Here is a 22734-nt window from a genome sequence, read left to right as displayed (position 1 = left end):
CTGAGTGGGTTGGTTTACAATAAGGAAACAAAACCGAAATATATTCTTTCTGGGGAAGCTATCTAAGCATGAGAATCAAAAACTTGAAAGTAAAAAGATGAAAAAAAGATATACTAAGCAAATTCTAACCAAAAGAAAGCAGGAGTAGCTATCGAGTAACAATAAAAGTATATTTTAAGGTGAAACATATTACAAGAGAACAAAAAGATCATTTGATAAGAATATAAGAACTAGTTCACCAGAAAGGTGTAACAATTTTAAATTTCTATGTATCTAAAAACAGTTTCAATATGTATAAAACAAAGATTGACTGAACTTAAAAAAAAATCTGTGGTTATGGTTAGAGATTTTAACATATCTCTTTCAGTAAATAATATGCATTATTAGAATAACAAGCCTGACATGAGTAAGCTCCCCAACCAGAAGGGAATGAAGCTAGATATTAATAACAAAAATATATCTAGAATGTAACCTAATTTTAGAAATTAAGCAGCATTTGTTTAATTATTCTATGGCTCCAAGAAGAAACCACAAAGGAATAAATTGTGAAAGGCAAAAATGCAGTGCTTAGAGGAGATTTCTACAAAAAAAAAAAAAAAGAGAGAGAGATTAAATCTATAGGATTAAACTTTTAAAATGTGGAAAACTTTTATGAGTAAATCCTTTAAAAAGTTCCTGAAAGACACAGATAGATGTGAAGAAAATCAAAAGCCAGACCTGGTCCTTTATGAGACAATTCAATGTTATAAAGATGTTAGTTCTTCAAAGCCAGTTTGGAAACCCTGGTGGCATAGTGGCTAAGTGCTACAGCTGCAATCCAAAAGGTCAGCAGCTCAAAATATCCACCAGGTGCTCAGTTGGAATCCACCAGGCGCTTCTTGAAAACTATATGGGGAAGTTCTACTCTAGTCAATTCTGACTTATTGTGATCCTATAGGGCAGAGTAGAACTGCCCCATAGGGTTTCCAAGGAACAGCCGGTAAATTTGAACTGCCGACCGTTTGGTTAGCAGCTGAGAGCTTAACCACTGCGCCACTAGGGCTCCAAAATTAACCTATCCCTCCCAAAATGCCAACAAGACTATTTACAGAGCTAAATGTGTTGATATTAAAGCTCATATAGAAAAGCAAATATGCCAAAATATCCAAGAACAATCTAAAAAGGAAAAACAAAACACAAAATTATGAGGTGGGAATAGCTTTATAAGACATTAATATTTAATATTTTAGAGCTTGTATATACTATTGAATGTTGTTGTTGTTGTCAGGCGGCGTTGAGTCGGTTCCGGCTCATAGCGACCCTATGCACAACAGAACGAAACACTGCCCAGTCCTGAGCCATCCTTATAATCGTTGTCATGCTTAGCTCATGGTTGCTGACTTTAAACCAATCAGTATCCCCTTGTTCTGTCCAAACAACTGCCTCTTGATCTATGTAAAGGTTCCTCATGAGCACAATTACGTGTTCCGGAATTCCCATTCTTCGCAATGTTATCCATAATTTGGTATGATCCACACAGTCGAATGCCTTTGCGTAGTCAATAAAACACAGGTAAACATCCTTCTGGTGTTCTCTGCTTTCAGCCAGGATCCATCTGACATCAGCAATGATATCTCTGGTTCCACGTCCTCTTCTGAAGCCGGCTTGAATTTCTGGCAGTTCCTTGTCGATATACTGCTGCAGCCGTTTTTGCATGATCTTCAGCAAAATTTTGCTTGCGTGTGATATTAATGATATTGTTCTATAATTTCCACATTCAGTTGGATCACCTTTCTTGGGAATAGGCATAAATATGGATCTCTTCCAGTCAGTTGGCCAGGAAGCTGTCTTCCGTATTTCTTAGCATAGACGAGTGAGCACCTCCAGCGCTGCATCTGTTTGTTGAAACATCTCAATTGATATTCCATCAATTCCTGAAGCCTTGTTTTTCGCCAATGCCTTCAGAGCAGCTTGGACTCCTTCCTTCAGTACCATCGGTTCCTGATCATATGCCACCTCTTGAAACGGTTGAACATCGACTAATTCTATTTGATATAATGACTCTGTGTATTCCTTCCATCTTCTCATACTATCGAATGGCACATGTATAGTGTAAATATGGCACATACATAAGTGTGTGGCACATTAATGGTTGAATAGATCAGGCCATGAGTAACTAAAGTGCCTAAGAAAATATATGATAAAGTTGATATCCCAAATAACAAAAGCAAACAATGGCTTTTTAATAAAAGATAGCCATTTGGAAAGTATGATATTAGATTCATTCCTCACACTCGGGATATATGCAAGAAATCGTATATTGACCATTATAGGGAAATTTAAATCTTTATCATATTGAATATTTTAATTATCATTAAGGAGTCCTGGTGTTGCAAAGGTTAAGCATTGGGTTGCTAAATGAAAAGTTGGCAGTTTGAATCCACCCAGCAGCCCTGTGGGAGAAAATTCTGCTTCCAGAAAGATTACAGCCAAATAATACATTTCTTAAAGTTTATATTCTTCCTCCTAGTTTGGTGAGTTGTGTCTGGCGTCTTGAAAGCTTATGAGCAACAATCTAAGATACAACTCTTGATCTCTGTTCATCTCCATGAACCACTACCTTCTCTATCTTGAGACAAGAAGTACTAGATGTTGCATGGCTACCACTACCTAAGGTCTGATCAGGGACACAATAGATGGATCCTGATAGAAAGGGAGAAAAATGTGGAACAGAACTTCAGATTCTTAAAGAATCCAGGCTTACTGGACCCACTGAGACTGCAGGAATCCCCAAGATTATTGCCTTGAGATGCTCTTTCAAGTTTGAAGTAAAACTATCCTCTGAAGTCACCTATTAGCATGTTTTTCACAAATAATGAGCCCGTGTAAATAACGTGTTCATACATATAACACACAGAAACGATGAAATTAAATAGTTCTGGCATAGCATATACCAGGCATGTCTCCTGACTTTTCCAGAAGTGAATTTTGGCCTCACTGACCTGTCCTCCCACAGTACAGGTAAATCATATCATTCTGTTCATTTTCTTTCACTCTGTTCATTTTCTTTAACCTCCTGTTTATGTGTATAAAAAAGTCCAAAAATGTTACTTTTGATCATAATTATGTAATAAAGGAATAAGCCATGTATGGTCAAGAAGCCATGGATCAAGTTTGGTAGTCCTCCAGTAATCAGAAAATAAACAATAGAAACTGTTTTTTGTTTCTATTAAATTAAGTTGATAATCATAGCACATTAGCTCAACAGTTGAATGCGAAAACCTTATCAAATTGTCAGTGACCCTATAAGACAGAGTAGAACTGCCCCATAGAGTTTGCAAGGAGCAGCTCGTGAAGTTGAACTGCTGAACTTTTGGTTAGCAGCCAAGCTCTTAACCACAGCACCACCAGGGCTCCTAGGTTATGTTAGGTCTGCTTATTTCATAGTTTAATTATGTATTTTTTAGTGTCAGTGCCCTGGATCAATGTTCATTAAGTCACCTTAGTCACATGTTTACAAGCATAGGAATATAAAAGGACCGTTGCTTCTTATGCATGTTATATTTGTGGTGAGAAATAGAAATTGAAGTCAAAAACATGTAAAAAAATTTTGCATAGTGCTTACAAAAATAACAGGTGGGAGGCTGCACAGTTGGCAAAAAACTGCACATTATATGCTTAAAAATATCGTAACTAAATAGCAGGTTAGCTAAAAAAAAGTAAAGAATGTCACCCTCAGATACTACACTCTCAAAATTTATCTATATGAAACCAAATGGACCACTATTACTCTAAAGCATAGATGAGAAGTTTGGAGGGCAGTGAGGCTAAGTTATTGAGAGTGAAACAACTAGAGCAGAAATAATGAGAATATTGACACAATGTGAAGAATGTAAGCAGTGCCACTGAATATTATGTGTTGAAGTGTTGAATGGAAACATGTTCTGCTGTGTATGTTTTCACCAAAAATACAATAAAAAATATTTTTAAAAGATTACATCCAAGAAAATCCTACAGAGCAGTTCTACTTTGTCACACGGGGTCACTATGAGTCACAAACCACTCAATAGAACCTTACAACATTACAACTACAGGATATTGACCATTGATTTATTACAATCCCAGTCAAAACCTCTACTGACTCATATGCTTGTTTTTTGTTGTTTTTTGTTTGTTTGAAAGAGTTACAGGGGAAAAATGAGTTTATTATATTATTTAAACTTATATGAAAATGCAAAAGGCCAAGAGTAATAGATCATCTTGAAGAAAACAATGTTGACTTACCAACACTATTTGTACTATCAAGATTTATAATTCTACAATAATTAAAACAGTGTGACATTGGCACAAGATTAGAGCTCTTACTTACCTTTCAAATATTAGCTTTTCTATGAAGTTATTTCTTAGCTCTTCAAAGAGTTTTATCAAAATTCTACCATTTCACTTCTTGTTGTAGCAGTTGTAATATAATTGCATAAAAAATGCTTATGTCTTTCTTCCTGCATCAGGCTGTGATCTTCACAAAACAGTACACCTTCTACCTAATAATTGTTACACCCAGCAGTCTCCAACACATATCAGGTATTATTATAACAGCACTGATGAAGCTGAAAAAATGTTGAATTACTTCAATATTATGCCATTGCTATCTAATCCATGAAAGTCCCACTTCCATACTTAAAACCATTTCATAGCCACCGAAGTCCCAGATGATAACTCAGGCTTACCTCCTATATCTGGGCGAAGTTTATTGTCATAGCCTTGGAGTAATGAGTTGAGAATTTGTGTGATGTCTCCTTCGTGAATCTTTGGTGCCAAGACCCAAGTTTTGTTTGCAGTTAAATCCTCATCATCTTCATCATCTGCTTTATCAACACTAAATAATTCAAAGAAAATTTGGATGACAGGTAGGGCAACCAAATCATGTATGTAAAAAATTTAGTCTAAGGTTATAATATATTAACAGGAAAATAAGTATTGCAAATATGATATTACATCCAGTAGAGTTAAGCATATTTATTATATGAATTGTCCTAATATAGTAACATTCAACAGTTAAGAATTCAGTGCAAGAAACAAATGCACTAATATTAAAATAATAAAAAAAAATCTTAACTATCCCAGAATGACCATTAAAAGCCATATAGGTTAAACACTGAACATGTCAACTAAGTCTCTTAGAGTTGTCTAGTACATAGTCTGCACAGTCATATGTGATTGCCCTAAACCACCACACCCAAAAGTTAGAATTAAAACTTACAGTGTTGCAGGGAAAATTCTGACTATTTATTAAAATGTATCTGTAGAAAAGAGGAATTGAGGGGAGATTACTAAAGAAGAGTTCAAAGAAAAAAATTACTGTATACATCCACTCTTCCTTTGAAGTAAGAAGAACCCAGACATCTTATTCCAAGAGCTTTATCAGAGACTGTCTTATTATCAAACTATGATTAGGTGATTTATGCTCCTCATGATATTTTGGGTTTGTTTTTGCATGACTACCAAATTTTAGGACTGGAAGAGAGAGCTTAGAGACCAAATAAGTTGATGCCTTTATTGTGGGAATGGGAAAAGTGAAGACCATGGTGGTAAGGAACAGGCTGAAGCACAAATGTATTCATTAGGCTTGTTTATTATGTATTATTTTACCTATTATTACATAAAACAAACACTTAAACCCTGACTCTCCAGGTTATGCTTTCTGCTATACCTGTATGTACAACAAACATAAAGATTCAGTTTACATCTGAATTGTGATAGAAAAGTGAGGTATTTTAAGTGTCCATCCACATTCATGAATTTATCCATCAAAAGTAACAAGCTATTCTTCTCTTCATTACCCATAAGTAACCTTATATGCAGTTACTTATGTAGTAGTTAAGAGTTACAGCTGCTCACCAAAAGGTTGGCAGTTCAAATCCACCAGGCACTCCTTGGAAACTCTATGGGACAGTTCTACTCTGTCCTATAGGGTCGCTATGAGTAAATCAGTCTGAACATACAAATCATATTTTAATAAATCTCTTGTACTCCAGTGAAAAAGAGTCCAAAATACTACACAGTTTTATTGGTAAAATCAGATAAATTCATAATATATTAGGTTTTTTTATATATATTCCAGAGATGGAACTATCCCACCACTTATCTTAATAACTGAAGTTAATTTTTCTACATTTATTCAGGTGTCTTTTCTTTGGAACTAAACATCTTTACTCAGCCAGTGCAGACCTCCCCCTACCTCTTTACTCCCAATGAATATATATTAACATTATAAATTATTTAATATCTCATTTAATCTTCAAAAAAACTCTGTTGATAGACATTATTGCCAATGTTTCTCCTGTCCTTCCTGTTGGGGGATTATATTTCTCACCCCACTGACTTCTATCTTGGTCATTATAATTACAGGTCAGATCTGTAATGCCCCTTCCTGCCAAAAAATTATACATCCCTATCCTGCTGATTTCAGATGTGGCCCTGTGACTTGCTTTGGATAATAGAATATAAACAGAAGTGGCGTGTGTCACTACTGAGGAGATTTTTGTCTCACTGCATGGTTCTCCATGCCTTGCTTGTCCCTCTGCTAGAAGACCTGGCATGCTCAGATAGAGGTTATGCCATCACTGCATTCCCAGAGTGATGCTGACATGGAGCAGAGTCATGGTTGAACTACAATGGATACCTAGTATGAGTCAGAAATACTTAGTGTTGTAGGCCACTGAGATTTGGGGGTAGGCTATGACAGCATAATCTAGCGACTTCTTACTAATGCCTCCTTCATGGTCAGGTTTATTTCCACTTAGGATTTAAGAAAACAACTTGAGAGACGACGTTAAGTTAGACATGCCCAAGTTCTACTACTCCAAAATATCAATTCCCCTGACCAAGGCCACTTCAGTTACATATACAATCTAAGCGAAATCTATGCCAACACAATTTTAGCCTCCTCAAATAAAGATAAAATTCTGGAAAATATAATGTTCTTGCTAAACAACCTCAACAAACTTCTCTACTACAGTCAGAGGCAATCTCCCAGACTCCAAAGTCCAAGCTTTTTCCACCATTATTACATTCCACTATTTTACAGATAAGGAAACAATCTGAGAGAAGTTAAGTAACTTGACCAAGTTAACAATGTATGAGACAGATCTTGTGTTCTGACGCCCATATTATGCAATGAGGACAATATAATACTGTTTGCAATTTGAGATCACTTTAAAGAGGAATATGAAAGCACTGCTCTTTTACTAAGAATGCACTAATTACTGCCATGTGTACAAAGATCCACATCATAATCATTGTTATGCTAGAGCCCATTGCTGCAGCCACTGTGTCAATCCATCTCCTTGAGGGTCTTCCTCTTTTTCGCTGAGCCTGTAGTCTACCAAGCATGACGTCCTTCTCCAGGGACTGATCCCTTCTGATAACATGTCCAAAGTATGTGAGACTTACTCTCACCATCCTTGCTTCTAAGGAGCATTCTGGTTGTACTTCTTCCAAGACAGATTTGTTCCTTCTTTTCACAGTCCACGTAACTGAAATATACTTACATGATTTCCTTCAAATGATATCCTATTATTTTCTTTCAAAAATAATTGAATACATAAACTAGGCGATTGAAAATACTTAAGTATTAAGAATTACTGCTGGTGTGTCCTCCAGGAAAGTTTTTCTATCTAATTAGACGTCTTGAGATGTTGGTAACAACCCATGTTCTAGGTATCCATTGAGTTCTAAATCAAAGTTTTACTGGAGGAAGCACCTGGTGGCTAGAGGAAGGCCACTGCAGATATAAAGAGTTGATCTTTTAACACTAGAGGCCCTAATATGTGAAAATGACAGGATACAAACCGTAACCAACAAATACACAAGTTCCAGAGGATAAGCTAGATAACTGGGATCTTCTAAAAAATTAAACACATATGCTAATCAAAAGACTTCACCAAAAGAGTAAAAAGAGAACCTACAGACTGGGAAAAAAAATTTGGCTATTACAAATCAGACAAAGATCTAATCTCTAAAATCTAAAAGAAAATCCAACACCTTTATGACAAAAAGACAAATAATCCAATTAAAAAATGGGGAAAAGAAATGAACAGACACTTCACCGAAGAAGACATTCAAGTGACCAACAGACAAATGAGGAAATGCTCATGATCTCTAGCCATTAGAGAAATGCAAAAAAAAAAAAAAAACACAATGAGATACCATCTCTCACCTTCCCCACCCCCCCCCCCCCAACAATACTGGCATAAATCAATAACAGGAAATAACAAATGTTAGAGAGGTTGCAGGGAGATTGGAACTCTTATGCACTGCTGGTGGGAATGCAAATGATACAACCATTTTGGAAAGTGATACGGTGCTTCCTCAGAAAGCTAGAAATACCATATGCTCCAGCAATCCTACTCCTAGGGATATATTCTAGAGAGATAAGAGCCGTCACACAGACAGACATATGCACACCCATGTTCATTGCAGCACTGTTCACAATAGCAAAAAGATGAAAACAACCTAGATGCCCATCAACAGATGGATGGATAAACAACCTGTGGTACATACACACAATGGAGTATTATGCAACGATAAAGAACAACGATGAATCTGTAAAGCATCTCATAACACTGATGAATCTGGAGGGCATTATGAGTGAAATAAGTCAATCATGGAAGGATAAATGTTGTATGAGACCACTATTATAAATATTCATGAAAAGGTTTACATACAAAAAGAAACAATCTTTGATGGCTACAAGGGAGGGGAGGGGTGGGGTTGGAAAAACACTTAATAGACAACAGATAAGTGGTAACTCTGGTGAAGGGTAAGACAGTACACAACACTAGGGAAGCCAGCACAACTTGTACAAGGCAAGGTCATGGTAGCTCCATAGACACATCCAAACTCCCTGAGGGACCGAAATGCTGAGCTGCGGGCTGTGGGGACCATGATCTCGGGGAATATCTAGCTCAATTGGCATAACGTATTTTATAAAGAATAAGTTCTACATTCTACTTTGGTGAGTAGTGACTGGGGTCTTAAAAGCCTGTGAGTGGCCATCTAGGATACTCCACTGGTATCACCTCTTTGGGTACAAGGAAAAATGAAGAAAACTAAAGACACAAGAGAAAGATTAGTCCAAAGGACTAATGGACCACATCTACCACAGCCTCCACCAGGCTGAGTCCAGTACAATGAGATGGTGCCCAGCTACCACCACTGACTGCTTTGACAGGGATCACAATAGAGGGTCCTGGACAGAGCTGGAGAAAAATGTAGAAAATTCTAACTCAAAAAGAAAGACCAGACTTGCTGGCCTGACAGAGACTGGAGATACCCTGAGAGTATGGCCCTCGACATCCCTTCAGCTCAGTAATGAGGTCACTCCTGAGGTTTGCCCTTCAGCCAAAGATTGAACGGGCCCATGGAACAAAACAAGACTAAAGGGGCTCACCAGCCCTGGGGCAGGGACTGGAAGGCAGGGGGAAACAGGAAAGCTGTTAATAAGGACCCCAGGGTTGAGAAGCGAGTGTGTTGACATTTCATGGGGTTGTCAATCAATGTCATAGAACAATGTGTGTACTGTTTGATGAGAAACTAGTTTGTTCTATAAACCTTCATCTAAAATACAATTAAAAAAAAGAAAGAGTTGATCTTTCCATGGAATATATTCTTATAATCAAATAGAAATTCTGAGGGGGAAAGAAAAAGTATTTTGTCTTTTAAGGTAACAATATTTTTGCAATCAAAAATAAATAAATAAATGTATGTCAATAATTATTTGCATTCCCCTTTTCCCAGGTAGCACAGAGGCAATCTGGAAATTGGCCTCAATAATATCACAAAGCTGTCTTTCCTCATTTTTGGCAATAACAGAAAGGAAATTTCATTATAGTTAATTTACCATACCTTCCCTCCAACCTCTTTAAATTTGAGAATATTTAATAATTACCTTAAATATCATATCGACATTATTTTGGTGATTAAAAATTACTTGCCATAATAAAAACAAATAGTTCTTATAGCATACATGACGCCTTTCTGAAGCTGTAAGATCTTTTTGTTGGGGCATTGATGGTTTAGTGGTAGAATTCTTGTCTTCCATGCAGGAGACCTGGTTAGATTCCCAGTCAATGCACTTCGTGTACACTCACCACCCATCTGTCGGTGGAGGCTTGTGTGTTGCTATAATGCTGATAAAGTTTCAGAGTAGCTCCCAGATGATGGTGGACTAGGAAGAAAAGCCTGGAAATTTACTTGTGAAAATCCTATGGATCACATAGATCCAATCTGCAATGGATCCATATGGATGGTACAGGACCAGACAATGTTTTATTCCATTGTGTATGGGGTTGTCACAAGTCATGGGCCAATTAGACGGCAGCTAACAACAACAAAATGTTTTCGTAATTTTTATATATTTTAGATGACTATAATTTTCTTTTGGTTTATGATTTCCTTAAATAATACTTTGAGAATTTTTACACCCATTTAAGCACTCATTTTTAAAGACTTCGAAAAAGCATAATTTTAACCTTAGTAGAAATATTTTAGACTCCTGCATATATAATTCTGCTAATTATTTATATAATGATTGATATTATTGTTATTATCAGCTATTCAGTGCCTACAATGAACCATTAAATGACTACTATGTTTCAGGAACTATGTTAGGGTCTTTCCTCACTTAATCCAGAGCAATCCCATGAAATAAGTATTAATATTTCTGTTTTAAAAATGAAAAAAACACATAACAATTCCAGGACACTGAGCTATTAAATAATAGAGCCAAGATTAAATACAATTGGTTTAATTTGAAAACTTGTTTTCTCTTTCCTTTCAAGTTTTCATGACACCATCTCATCTGATCATTATTGAACAATCCAGGAGGTCGACTTTTGGATTTTGTAATTCATAAGATCACAGCAATGTTTATACAGTAAGATCTGTGAAAGCCAGAGCCTGTGTAATACAGAAATCTGTCAAAGAAGGAAAACTCACCCAGTGTTTATGAGGTAGGATTCTTAATAAACCAAAAACCCAACCCATTGCCATTGAGTCGATTCCATCTCATAGCAGTGCTACAGGACAGAATAGAAGTGCCCCATAGAGTTTTCAAGGAGCGTCTGGTGAATTTGAACTGCCAACCTTTTAACCACTACACCACCAGGGTTTCCAATAGAGGGTGATATAAAAGTGATAAGCACCCTATGAAAGGTGGACAATTTACAAGGCCCGACAAACAAGGCAGTCCTGCTCTCGTAGGTTTCACTGCAGTAAGCAAATAGGAAGGAGATTTGGAATATAAACCCCATTGCCTTCACGTGGATTCCAACTCATAACGATCCTATATGACAAGGTAGAACTGTCCCAAAGGGTTTCCAAGACTGTAATCCTTCTGGAAGCAGATCGCCATGTCTTTCTCCTGCGGGGATGCTGTTAGGTTCAAACCCTGACCTTTTGGATAGCAGCTGAGCACTTTAACCACTGCAGCACCTTGGCACCTTCGAACTGGAATATTCATGAAATGAATGCTTATTATCCGCCCTTGCATTCTGAGAAGGTAGAATAATAATGTCAAAGAATCATATACTCTCTGATTGTTACGTATTGTGTCCTCCAAAAACAGGTGTTTTAAATACTAACCTCTACCCCATTTGGATGTAATCCCATTTGGGAATAGAGTTTTCTTTATTTTGTTAAGGAGACCATATCAGTGTAGGGTATCTTAAACCCAATCACTTTTTTAAAGGTATAAAAACAGCAAATTAGGCACAGAGAAATAAGCACAAATGGGGAAATGATAGATGCCATATGGAGATCTCCAAGGAACACGGTAAAGAAAGCTAGAGAAGCTGAGACAAGGATTTTACCCCAGAACGGACAGAGAGAGCCTCGCTCTAAAGGTGGTGTCCAGAATTCAGACTTGCAGCCTCCTAAACTGTGAGAAAATAAATTTCTGTTGTTCAAAACCACTTATTTTGTTGTGTTTGTGTTAAGGCAGCACTAGTAAACCAAGACACTGATTAAAGAGACTTTAACATGTGTCCTCAATTCTTAGACCCAATGTTTTAATTCATTTGTGGAGGAAATATTTTGTGCTAGGAATATACTAAGTGCTAGAAATAAAAATTCAAATAAAAGCGTATTCCTGATCTAGATGTTCTCATTTTCTAATATAAGAAAAAGCTATTTAAACAAATGATACAGAAAACATCATGCACAGAGTCAACAATGATAGATCCATATGACAGTATATATATAGCCATTCAAATGACGGCTGTGAAGAGTTTGTAAAAACATAAACTTATGTTCATAGTTTAAAGTCATACAAAAAAGGACTTACAAAATTTGTTTTCACGATCATTTATGCAGAAAATGGTTTAAAAGACTTCACAAGAATACAGCATAAATATACAATAAATATTCTACACTAGTGCGGCTATAATTTTTTTTTATATTTTCTATCTATTGAAAGTATCCTATAATCTTTCTGTATAAATTTTAGGATATAAATTCATGAAAAGGAGTTAACTTGACATCAATACATACGCAAAAATGAACTTGCCTTTTCCTATATACAAAATAGTGCTTTGAAATAAATTTCTAACTTTAAAAAAATTAAACAGGCAGGCATAGCTTTAGCCTCTGTCGAGAAAATTATTGAGCCCATCCTGAAAATTTAACACTCAGCTCTCCTGCTGGAAGAACATAGTTGACTGACAGCTCAGATGCCGTCCTTCTGAATCAGGGCTGCTTATTCATCAGACCCAACCTCCCCTAGGCTGCTTTCAGGCAGTAAATGAAAATGGTAGGAGTAATAGTGAAGATGCATTCCTGCAAGACTAGGAACTCCTCTATAGGACAACTTTGATGGAGGACACCCCCGGCCCTGTTGAATCTCCTTAAAATGATACTGAGGTCTGAGGTTTATCCTACCCAAATTTCCTTCTTTCCTCCTTTGCTTTCACAGGTAATAGAAGGCACTACTGTCTGAACCTTCTTCCTACTCCCACTTTCTCCCCATTATTTTTCACAGGCATTTCTCCTGAACATCTGATTCTTGGCATCTTGTCTTGGCGTCTGGTTCTCAAAGGCTTCTACTCGGTACATTCTTCAATTGAAACCTATAACTATTTCATAAATAAAGTTTTAAGGTCATATAACTATTAGTTTATTTTTATCTTATTAAACTCAATCAGTTATTTGAATATATTATACGCATCTCTATGATAATATAATAAACTACTGTATGTGAAAAAACACTTTAATGACTGCATTACCCTTTTGTTACATAACAAGCAAGAGTTTTGAGTAATGGTAACTAAGAAATTGTTTAACTAAACACAGGCATGCCATGCCATATAATAACGAAGAAAATGCATCTTTATAATTAGAGAAAAAAAAGTATACCCATACCACATCAGTCAATTAACATAAAGTGTTTTTGATACATAATGGAAATATGCAACAAGATTTGCCCAGAAGAGTCCCGGTTTATATCTACTGTCCTAAAGTAATTATTAATAGCACACCTTCTTTCACTTACAAAATGACCTGGCTTAAATAATAAATCACATAGCCACCCTGTATATAATTCACATAAAAGTGACTGCAATTGTCCCAGTTCTGATACCTGGAGAAGTCTCTTCCATTATTCTGTTAAGAAAGCAGAGATGAAACTTAGAGAAACTTAATGAGTTGCCTGAGGAGTATGATTAAACCTTGAACAAATATTGATAGACTTTTTTTGTTTTTTCATTGTTTAAAAAAATGGTATATATTGCAATTGCAAGTGAAGTGCACTAATAAGACCATTATTATACTTCATTGTAAGGAAGAAGGCAAATCACTGGGTAGTAAATGTAATAAATATTTTGTGATTGCTACTTTCACTTCAGAGAACCATAGTCGCATGACTGTTAAGTGCTCAGCTGCTTCCCAAAAGGCTAGTGGTTCTAATCCAACCAGTGACTCCTCAGGAGAAAAACCTGGCAATATGCTCCCATAAAGATTACAGCCTAGAAAACTTTGTCACATGGGGTCACTATGAATCAAAAGCAACTCAACAGCATCCACACAATAATAACAAAACTTCTATTTCAACATTTATGAATTATTTAATATACCATTATATCCCCACAGGAGAAAAATCTACCATGCTTATTAAAAAGTAAATATCAAATTCAGTTATTCATATTATTTTCATGTGAGGCTATCATAGCATTATCATTCAGAAATATACATGACCAATAAAATTTTAAGAGAAAGTTAATCAATTAATTAAAGAAAACTAGATAATATGCACATATACTTGATCCAGGAATCTGAATTCTTAATTTTCATCCTTAGAAAATAATTGTGAATACATTCTAAAATTATGACCACCATTACTATTCCTATCACTTTAATGCCATTGAATATAATTTACTGGGGTGTCTTGGTATCCTCATCAGTGTTCATTTACTTACTTGAAAAAAATCATTAAGTGCTTAAAATGAAAGAAAGAAATATAGGTCCAAGATCAAAATAGATATTTTACATGTTTTTATTCAGCACCCGAGAATCACAATTCAAGGAGGCAGAGCCAACATGGCACTACAGACAGAAGCACACGCTGTCTCTCTGAAGCAAAGACTTGAAAAACTAAGTAAAACAGATAAAAACATCAATTCTGGAACCCTAAGCATCGGAAGAAGGAATAAAGAAATCAACCAAGTGCCAAACGAAATAAGAAACTGACAGAGAACTCAGAATGAGGAGAGCTACAAAGTGAAGATTCCCTACCAGCCTACATGGCAAGGATTTGCCATCTTGGACCACGCTTACCAAGGAATACAGACAGAGAGCACGAGAAGGCAAATTCGTGGAGCCTCCAAAAGGAGACAGAGCACCTGTTCCGCATATCACATCCTTTCACTTCCCTCCTGCCTATTTCTACCATGTGCTGAGCACTGCACCCCCAAGTGACACTGTAGTAGACTCTGGAACCCCAGGCCCTTCCCTGTTGGCTCCAGTTGATGCCATAGACCACCCAGCCACCCCCTCTATCCCTGGACATGCCCTGATGCACCATAGCTGAGCAACTGGCCCTGCCCACATGGAAAGGTGGTGAGAAGTATCATGTCCACTGACGAGCATGCAACAAAACAAGCCCAGCCCACCTGCCCAGAAATAATGGAATAAAACAAAAAAGCAGGATGAAACAAACAAATCTATAATCAATAAATGAAGAAAATACTCCTGAATGTCCCAGAGACAACAGACAATATCAAAACATATAAAAAACAGGATAAGATGGCTCCGGAAAGTGACCAAAATAAAACACCAGATCACCTCTAGTAGAAGAAAAGGCACTGAAACTACTTGACAGAGAATTCAAAAGTCTAATATTCAGGGTTCTCCAAGGGATCAGGAAAGAGATGAAGGAAAACACAGACAAAAATAAGGAAAAAATAGACAAAACCATGGAAAACAGAGAAAATCAGGAAAAACACAGACAAAGCAATGGAAGAATTCAGGAAAATAATACAGGAACAAAATGTCTAAATAAATCAACAACCAGAAATCATACAAAAACAGCAATTAAAAATTCAAAAGATAAACAAGATTTCAGAACTGGAGAGAGCAATAGAAGGTTTTAGGAGCTAATTTAAAACAATGGAACACAAGATCAGCAAAACTGAAGACAAATTCTTGGATAAGACTTTGTGTGAGAAAAAATCAGAGAAAAGAATGAGGAAAAAACAAAGAAAGCCTGAGAATGATGTAGGAAAAAATCAAAATAACACACCCCGACCAAGTGGAATTCAGGTATGCAAGAAAGGTTAAACATTAGAAAATCAATCAACAGAATCCACGACATAAATAAAAGAAACACATGATTATCTGAATTAACACAGAAAAGGCATTCGATAAAGTCCAACACCCATTCATGATAAAAACTCTCGATAAGATAGGTAGTTTTTGTTGTCGTTTGTTAGCTGCCATTGAGTCGGGTCAGACTCTCAGCAACCCTTTGTACAACAGAGCAAAAGGCTGCCCAGTCCCGCACCACCCTCAAAATCATTGTTATACTTGAGCCCACTGTTGCAGCCACTGCGTCAGTCTATCTCGTTCACAGTCTTCCTCTTTTTCACCTGCCCTTTACTTTACTAAGCATGATGTCCTGCTCCAGGAGCTGATCCCTCTTGATAACATGTCCAAACTATGTGAAACGTGGTCTCACCACCTTTGCTTCTAAGGAGCATTCTGGTTGTACTTCTTCCAAGACAGATTTGTTCATTCTTTTCGCAGTCCATGGTATATTCAATATTCTTCGCGAATGCCACAATTCAAAGGCAATGATTCTTCTTCAGTCTTCTTTATTCATCAACCAACTTTCACATGCATATGAGGTGACTGAAAATACTATGGCTTGGGTCAGGTGCACCTTAGTCTTCACAGTAACATCTTTGGTTTTCAACACTTTAAAAAGAGGTCTTTTGCAGCAGATTTGCCCAGCACAATACATTGTTTGGATTTTTCGACTGCTGCTTCCATGGGTGTTGACTGTGGATCCTAGAAAAATGAAATCCTTGACAATTTCAATCTTTTCTCCATTTATCATGATGTTGCTCATTGGTTCAGTTGTGAAGATTTTTGTTTTCTTTATATTGAGGTGTAATCCATATTGAAGACTGTGGTTTTCGATTTTCAGTAAGTGCTTCAACTCCTCTTCACTTTCAGCAAGCAAGGTTGTGTCATCTGTATAACGCAGGTTATTAAAGAGTCCTCCTCCACTCCTGACTCCTGAGGACTGTTCTTCTTCATATAGTCCAGCTTCTCAGGTTATTTGCTCAGCACAGAGATTGAATTGGTGTGTGGAAAGGATACAACCCTGATGCACATATTTTCTGACTTTAAACCATGCAGTATCCCCTTCTTCTGTAGGAAAGACTGCCTCTCGATCTATGAACAGGTTCCTCATGATCACAATTAAGTGTTTGAGAATCCCCATTCTTCGCAATGTTATTCATAATTTATTATGACCTACACAGTTGAATGCCTTTGCATAGTAAATAAAACACAGGTAAACATCTTTCTGGTATTCTCTGCTTTGAGCCAAGATCCATCTGAAATCAGCAATGATATCCCTGGTTCCATGTCCTCTTCTGAATCCAGCTTAAATTTCCATCAGTTCCCTGTTAATAAACTGCTACAGCTTCTTTTGAATGATCTTCAGCAAAATTTTACTTGCATGTGATATTAATGACATTGTTCAATAATTTCTATGTTCGGTTAGATCACTTTTTTTTGGAATAGGCATAATTATGAATCTCTTCCACTCAGCCAGCCATGTAGCTGTCTTCCAAATTTCTTAATATAGATGAGTGAGCACTTCCAGTGTTGCACCTGTTTGTTGAAACATCTCAATTTGTATTCTTCAATTCCTGGAACTTGTTTTTTGCCAGTGACTTCAGTGCAGCTTGGACTTCTTCCTTCAGTACCATTGGTTCCTTATCATATGCTACCTCCTGAAATTGTTGAATGTCGACCAATTCTTTTTGGTATAGTAACTCTGTATCCTTTCATCTTCTTTTGATGCTTCCTGCTTTGTTTAGTAATTTTTTCATAGAATCTTCCAAGATTGCAACTCAATGCTTGAAGTTTTTCTTCAGTTCTTTCAGCTCGAGAAATGCTGAGTGTGTTATTCCCTTTTGTTTTTCTACCTCCAGGTCTTTGCACATGTTATTACAATACTTTGTCTTCTCAAGCTGCTCTTTGAAATCTTCTGGTCACCTCCTTTATTTCATCATTTCTTCCTTTTGCTTTAGCTGCTCGACCTTCAAGAGCAAGTTTCAGAGTCTTTTCTGACATCTCTTTTCGTCTTTTCTTTCTTTCCTGTCTTTTTAATGACCTCTTGCTTTCTACATGTATGATGTTCTTGATGTCATTTCACATCTCATCTGGTCTTCGGTCATTAGCGTTCAACGCATCAAATCTATTCTTGAGATGGTCTCTAAATTCAAGTGGGATATATTGAAGGTCATACTTTGGCTCTCGTGGACTTGTTCTAAGGTTCTTCAGTTTCACCTTGAATTTCCATGTGAACAACTGGTGGTCTGTTCCACAGTCCACTGCTGGCCTTATTCTAACTGATGATATTAAGTTTTTCCATCATCTCTTTCCACAGATGTAGTCAATCTGATTCCTCTGTACTCTATCCGGTGAGGTCCATGTGTATAGTCACCATTTATATTGGTGAAAAAAAGTATTTGCAACAAAGATGTCATTGGTCTTGCAAAATTCTACCACGTGATCTCTGACATCATTTCTATCACCAAGGTCATATTTTCCAACTATCAATCCTTCTTTGTCTCCAGCTTTTGCATTTCAATCACCAGTAATTATCAACGCATCCTGATTGCATGTTTGATCAATTTCAGACTGCAGAAGTTGGTAAAAATCTTCAATTTCCTCATCTCTGGTCTTGGTGGTTGATGTGTAAATTTGAATAACAGTCATATTAACTGGACATCCTTGTAGGCATACAGATATTATTCTATCACTGACAGTGTTGTACTTCAGGATAGAGGTTGAAATGTTCTTTTCGACAATGAATTCAATGCCATTCCACTTTGATTTTTCCTTCCCCACATAGTAGACCATATGATTGTCCAATTCAAAATGGCCAAATCCAGTCCATTTCAGTTCACTAATGCCTAGGATATCACTGTTTACACATTCCATTTCATTTCTTATAATTCCCAGTTTTCCTAGATTCATACTTCATACTTTCCATGTTCCAGTTATTAGTGGATGTTTGCAGCTGTTTCTTCTCATTTTGAGTCATGCTACATCAGCAAATGGATGTTTCAAAAGCTTAACTCCACCCACATTATTAAGGTCAGCTCTACTTGGAAGAGGCAGCTCTTCCCCAGTTGTATTTTCAGTGCCTTCCATCATGAGGTTCTCACCTTCCAGCACTATATAAAACAATGTTCCACTGCTATTCATAAGGTTTTCACTGACTAATTATTTTAAGAAGTAGACCACCAGGCACTTCATCCTAGTCTGTCTTAGTCTGGAATGTCAGCTAAAATCTGTCTACCATGGGTAATGCTGGTATTTGAATACCAGTGACATAGCTTCCAGCATCACCGCAACACACAAGCCCTCACAGTACTACAAGCTGACAGACGTGGGGGAATAAAATAGGTATAGAAGGGAAATTCCTCAACATAATAAGGTGCATCTATACAAAACCAACATCATTCTTAATGAAAGGAGGCTGAAAACATTGCCCCTGAGAATAGAACAAGGCAAGGATGCCCTTTATCACCACTCCTATTTAACTTTGTGCTGGAAGTCCTGGCTAGAGCAATAAGGCAAGAAAAAGAAATAAAGGGCATTCAAATTGGTAAGAAAGAAGTAAAATTCTCCCTAATTGCAGATGATATACTATACATAGAGAACCCAAAAGATTTCACAAGAAAACTACTGGAACTAATAGAAAGACTCAGCAGCATAGCAGGATACAAGATAAACATACAAAAATCAGTTGGATTCCTATACACCAATAAAAAGAACTAAGAACAGAAAATTAGGAAAGAAATACCACTTATAATAGCCCCTGAAAAATCAAAATACTGAGGAATAAATCTAACCAGGGATGTAAAAGACTTATAGAAAGAAAACTACAATACACTACCAAAAAAAAAAAAAAAAATCCTACATAAATGGAAAACATACCATGCTCAAAAATAGATAGACTCAACACTGAAAATGTCAATTCTACCCAAAACAACCTACAAATACAATGCAATTCCAATCAAATACCAATAGCGTTCTTCGGAGAGATGGAAAAACTAATCATTAAGGTTATATGGAAAGGAAAAAGGCCCAGATAGGTAAAGCATTACTGAAGAAGAATAAAGTAGGAGGACTCACACTACTGACATCAGAACCTACTATACAGCTGCGGTAGTCAAAACAACCTGCTACTGGTACAATAACAGACGTGTTGACCAATGGAACAGAATTGAGAACCCAGGTGTAAATCCATCCACCTATGGTCACCTGATCTCCAACAAGGGCCCAAAGTCCATAAAGTGGGGAAGAGACAGTCTTTTTAACAAATGGTGCTGGCAAAACTGAATGTCCACCTGTAAAAAAATGAAACAGGACCCATACATCACACCATACACAAAAAATAATTCAAAATAGATCAAAGACCTAAATATAAAGCCAAATAAAGTAATGATCATAGAAGAAAAAGTAGGGTCAATGCTAGAGGCACTAATAAACCAAAAACCAAAACCATTGCCATCAAGTAAATTCCAACTCATAGCAACCCTATAGGACAGGGTAGAACTGCCCCATACAGTTTCCAAGGAGCACCTGCTAGATTTAATTATCTATCTTTTGGTTAACAGCCATAGATCTTAACCATTACACCACAAGAGGCACGAATACGCTGCAAAAATTGGACACAAACCATAACTAACAATATGCAAATGCCAGAAGATAAATTAGATAACTGGGATGCTCTAAAAATTAAAAACTTGTGTTCATCAGAAGACTTCACCTAAAAAGTGAACCTACACACTGGGGAAAAATTTTTGGCTGCTACAAATCCAACAAAGTTCTAATCTTTAAAATCATAGGAAAATCCAACACCTCTACAAAAGACAAATCCAATTAAAAAAGACAAAAAGACAATCTAATTAAAAAATAGGCAAAGGATATGAGCAGGCACTTCACCAAAGAAGACATTCAGGTGGCTAACAGACACATGAGGAAATGTTAAGGATCACTAGCCATTAAAGAAATGCAAATCAAAACTACAATGATATACCATCTCACCTCAACATTACTGGCATAAATCAAAAAAAAAAAAGGAAAATAACAAATTTGGGGAGGCTGCAGGTAGACTGGAACTCTTATGCACACTGCTGGCAGGAATGTAAAATGGCACAACCATTTTAGAAAACGATGTGGCACTTCCTTAAAAAGCTAGAAATAGAAATAGCATATAATCCAGTAATTCCACTCCTAGTGATATATCCTAGAGAAATAAGAGCCATCACACAAATAAACATATGCATACCCATATTCACTGCACCATTATTCACAATAGCAAAAAGATGGAAACAACTTAAGTGCCAGTCAACAGATGGATGGATAAACAAACTATGGTATATACACACAATGAAATACTATGCAACAATAAGGAACAATGATGAAACTGCAAAGTATCTCATAACATGGATGAATCTGGAGGGCATTTTGCTGAGTGAAATAAGTCATTCACAAAAGGAAAAATGCTGTATGAGACCATTATTATAAAAACTCATGAAAAGGTTTATACACAGAAATAAATGATCTTTGATGGTTATGAAGGAGGGGAGGAGTGGGGAGGGAAAAACACTAAACAGACAATAGATAAGTGGTAACTTTGGTGAAGGGTAAGATGGTACACAATACTGGGGAAGCCAGCACAACTTGACCAAAGCAAGGTCATGGAAGCTTCATAGACACCCAAACTCCCACAGGGACTGAAGTTCTGTGCTGATGGCTAGGGACCATGGTCTTGTTGGACATCTAGCTCAACTGGCATAACATAGTTTATAAAGAAAATGTTCTACATCCTACTTTAGTGAGTAGCATCTGGGTTTTAAAAGCTTGTAAGCAGCCATCTAAGATACTCCACTGGTCCCACCCCACCTGGAGGAAGGGAGAATGAAGAAAACCAAAGACACAAGGTAAAGACTAGTCCAAAGACTAATGGGCCACAACTACCACAGCTTCCACCAAACTGAGTCTAGCACAACTAGATGGTGCCCGCTACCACCACTGACTGCTCTGACAGAAGTCACAATAGAGGGCCCTGGATAGAGCTGGAGAAAAATGTAGCACAAAATTCCAACTCACAAAAAAAGATCAGACTTACTGCTCTGACAGAGACTGGAGAAACCCTGAGAGTATGGCCCCTGGCCACACTTTTAACTCAGTACTAAAGATATTCCTGAGGTTCACCCTTCAGCCAGTAACCGTACAAGTCCATAAAACAAACAACAATAAACATAGCTGTACCACATATACAACACTAAATGGGCACACCAGCCCAGGGACAAGGATGAGAACACAGGAAAGGACAGGAAATCTGGACAAACGGAAAGAGGAACCCAAGGTCAAGAAGGGGAGAGTGTTGACACATTGTGGGGTTGGCAACCAATGTCACAAAACAATATGTGCATTAATTGTTTAATGAGAAAATAATTTGTTCTGAAACCCTCATCTAAAACACTATTTAAAAAAAGAAAAAGAATTACGTTTCAAGGTAAGGTTTCTTACCTTGATTTCCATGAAAGAAAAAGAATTACGTTTCAAGGTAAGGTTTCTTACCTTGATTTCCATGATTAGCCACAAGTAATTTCCCCAGAAGATTTGAAATACTTACATCATCAGCCCTCACAGTAAGCATTTCTAGGATCATAAAATGTTTGAAGAGCATCTTTAGAGATAATAATGCCCTTATTCAAGAAATAAAGAGACTGAAATTATGAAAATATAAATTGTTTCATTAAGGTCATACAACTACTTAATAACTAAAAAGTCCCATATAATTATCATATCATGTAAAATGGTTATAATAAAGCAATCAAAATATATCAATTATACTTCTCATACTGTATAATAGTTACTATGCTTACTGGAAAATTTTCCAACTAAAATATACTAGCAGATTGGTGTAAAGTGTATTATGAAATATTT

The 22734-nt window shown here is 36.7% G+C and overlaps 1 protein-coding gene across 1 annotated transcript in view; it reads right to left on the bottom strand.

The window, feature by feature from the left end:
* GABRG1 (gamma-aminobutyric acid type A receptor subunit gamma1) overlaps positions 1–22734 on the bottom strand; it is a 118366-nt gene that overhangs the window by 71357 nt on the left and 24275 nt on the right. The window contains exon 2 of the mRNA XM_003411326.3: positions 4707–4855. Coding sequence (XP_003411374.1) covers positions 4707–4855 — 149 coding nt within the window. The remainder of the gene's footprint in view (positions 1–4706; positions 4856–22734) is intronic.

The sequence above is a fragment of the Loxodonta africana genome, chromosome 5 (assembly GCF_030014295.1).
Source record: "Loxodonta africana isolate mLoxAfr1 chromosome 5, mLoxAfr1.hap2, whole genome shotgun sequence".
Classification (NCBI taxonomy): domain Eukaryota; kingdom Metazoa; phylum Chordata; class Mammalia; order Proboscidea; family Elephantidae; genus Loxodonta; species Loxodonta africana.
The sequence above is the reverse complement of the archived record's forward strand: the minus strand, read 5'-3'. Positions and strand labels throughout refer to the sequence as shown.